This window comes from Musa acuminata, chromosome BXJ2-3 (assembly GCF_036884655.1).
Source record: "Musa acuminata AAA Group cultivar baxijiao chromosome BXJ2-3, Cavendish_Baxijiao_AAA, whole genome shotgun sequence".
In the NCBI taxonomy this organism is placed as follows: domain Eukaryota; kingdom Viridiplantae; phylum Streptophyta; class Magnoliopsida; order Zingiberales; family Musaceae; genus Musa; species Musa acuminata.
Genome location: NC_088340.1, coordinates 12239091 through 12242013, shown reverse-complemented (window position 1 = coordinate 12242013; position 2923 = coordinate 12239091). Strand labels below are relative to the sequence as shown.

At 34.8% G+C, this 2923-nt stretch overlaps 1 protein-coding gene across 1 annotated transcript; it reads right to left on the bottom strand.

Moving 5' to 3' along the window:
- Positions 1-2138: 2138 nt before the first annotated feature.
- LOC103973421 (putative invertase inhibitor) lies at positions 2139-2678 on the bottom strand. The gene has a single exon (XM_009387980.2). It carries the CDS (start codon positions 2676-2678, stop codon positions 2139-2141), a length of 540 nt encoding a protein of 179 aa, XP_009386255.2.
- Positions 2679-2923: the final 245 nt, after the last annotated feature.

Below are 2923 nucleotides of genomic sequence, written 5' to 3'. Positions count from 1 at the left end.
TAAAGTCAACGATCAAAATCAACTAGAATAATAACATCATTGTATTATAATCAAAACATCTAATCAATAATATTGAGTGTGATATGGGTTTGTCTTCATCAGCTATTCGGAGAATATAAATTCTTTCCAAGGGTTAAAACTTCTCCATCCGTTGTTGAGTGTTCCTTCGGGTATTTGATATATGTTAGTGGGATGATTAACTTTTGAATTTATATTTATCTTATGATTGACATATATGGGTTCTTACTCATATATCTTATGATTGGCGATTTCGTTGCCATCCATTTCCTACAACTTTTTGTTATTTGCGAAATCTTTGGGTCCGTCTCCAATTGTCGGCAAACAATTATCTTTCATTAGAAGTTCCCTCATCTTCATATTCAACATGGAGAAATTACTTTTGTTGAGCTTTTCAATCTAGAACTTTATCGTCATTGTTTTACTTTATATGATTTCCTCCTTGAATCGAATCCCTCAAATTGTCATGAACAATAACGGTGCAACTTAGATATGAGATCACTATAAATCGGATGCAAACAAACAAATATAAAGCTAAAACAATAAAGTCGAAGATCAAAATCAACTGGAATAATAATATCATTTTATTATAATCAAAACATCTAATCAATAATATTAAGTGTGATATGGGTTTGTCTTCATCAGCTATTCGGAGAATATAAATTCTTTCCAAGGGTTAAACTTCTCTATTCGTTATTGAGTGTTCCTTCGAGTATTTGATATACGCTAGTGGGATGATTAACTTTTGAATATATATTTATCTTATGATTGACATATATGGGTTCCTACTCATATATCTTATGATTGGCGATTTCGTTACCATCCATTTCCTACAACTTTTTGTTATTTGCAAAATCTTTGGGTCTGTCTCTAATTGTCGATATACAATTATCTTTCATTAGAAGTGCTCTCATCTTTGTATTCAATACGGAGAAATTACTTTTGTTGAGCTTTTCAATCTAGAACTTTTTCGTTATTGTTTTACTTTAAATGCTTTTCTCCCTAAATCGAATCCCTCAAATTGTCATGAATAGTAATATTGCAACTTAGATCTGATAGCAATATAAATCGGATGCAAACAAGCAATATAAAGCTTAAACAATAAAGTGGAAGATCAAAATCAATTATAATAATAACGTCATTATATTATAATCAAAACATCTAATCACTAATATTGAGTGTGATATGGGTTTGTTTTCATCTGCTAATGGAAGAATATACATTCTTTCCAAGAGCTAAAATATCTCCATCCATCATTATTGAGTATTCCTTCGGGTATTTAATATACGCTAGTGGGATAATTAACTTTTGGATATATATTTATCTTACGATTGAATTATATGGGTTCCAACTCAGCATCATGAATTTTTTTTTTGTTTTGTTTTTGATTTTCAAAATTGGCTCCTATTAAGACTAGACTAAATTGAGTAGATCACATCAGCTATGATAGATAATCATGAAAGCCAACTACATCATATACTAGCATGGCTTCTATCTTATGTAAGACATGAACTAACTCCTCGAACCCTAGCTTGTTTTACATGAGAGTTTTTAGTTTTTGAGACACTATCGTAAAACTATTAAAATTAAAGATAGTAATGGGTCTAGTTTGTTCAAAATCTCTACAACCGACTTGAGTATTGTTGTGTTTTTTTTTTAGGTTTGGAATAGTTTTAGATAGAAAAAGGAATACAAGATCAGATTCATATTTAGAATTGAAGACATTATTAATTTGTTGGGTTTTAATTCATATATGATAAACTAATTAATTAATCGAGTTAAAATTAATAGGTAAATAACTTTACTCTAAAATATTTTATTTGATTGCACGTAAATAAAAAGAATCCTTTTCTTAGAATATTTCTAGTTTGATTTTCCAATGACAATAAAATTCAAAAAATGATTTTTTCAAAATAGTAATTATTCTTGATTCTTGATTTAAATGAAGCTCCATGTGATTACTTCTTGATCAAATTAATTTTTTTCTCATCCTAATATGCAAAATAAATACGTACGGCAATACTTTTCTTTCGGAATGCATTTTATTCTCTAAGAAAAAAAGAAAAAAGAATGCATTTTATTCAGAAGAGGAGCTTCACATCAAAGCTATGGCATGCAAGTCACCCCAGCATATTGGTGAAGGCTAAAGCAATAGTGCTGATCTGCGTCAAGTCGGAGTCCTCCTTGTTCAAGGGTGAGGGGACCTTCAGCTCCTCGAAACCCTGCTCGCAGGTGCTGGGCGCGTCCACAGCCGCGCTGAGATGAGTCTTGGCGTCGCCCAGGCGACCCTCCTTGATCGCCAGGATGGACGTTTTGAGGTCGGAGAGCAGGTCCTCGTAGATGCTCTCGCAAGACTCCAAGCACTTCTTCGTCTTCGTATCACTCGTGTTGGCTAGCAAACCCTTGACCTTATCGCTGGCGCTGGTGGCTTTGTCCTTCGTCAAGCTAGCCGCGATCACCGCCAGCCACTTCTGGTCAGCCACCTGGCTCCCCGGGTACGGGCGGAGCTCCGCCACGCAGAAGTCGTAGTTGATTTTGCGGCTTCTATTCGCCGCGTCCCTGCACGCCTTCTCCACCGATGCCTCCACGCCGGGGAGGAGGTGGTGGTGGAGGAGGAGGACTGCCACCGCTAGGAGGATAAAGATGGAGGACGGCCTCATCGATCTGCTGCTATCGATAGCTTGGTTAAGTTATGCGTGCTTCGTAAGGAGACGAAGTTGATATCAATATATATATATACTTATTGAGGCGGGTAATATTACTGAATTCTAGAGCTATTATTAGGCAAGAAATAAATAATTCAACTATGAATTTTTTTTTTATAGAAAGAAACAATTCTAAAGATTCCGGCTCGATAATTCTTAGGCTAATTATAGATTACCTCATGTAATTAGTTATCTTTAGC

What these genes read in the sequence shown, in the direction of transcription:
- LOC103973421 (XM_009387980.2), bottom strand. Translation starts at nt 2,678, where the DNA reads ATGAGGCCGTCCTCCATCTTTATCCTCCTAGCGGTGGCAGTCCTCCTC.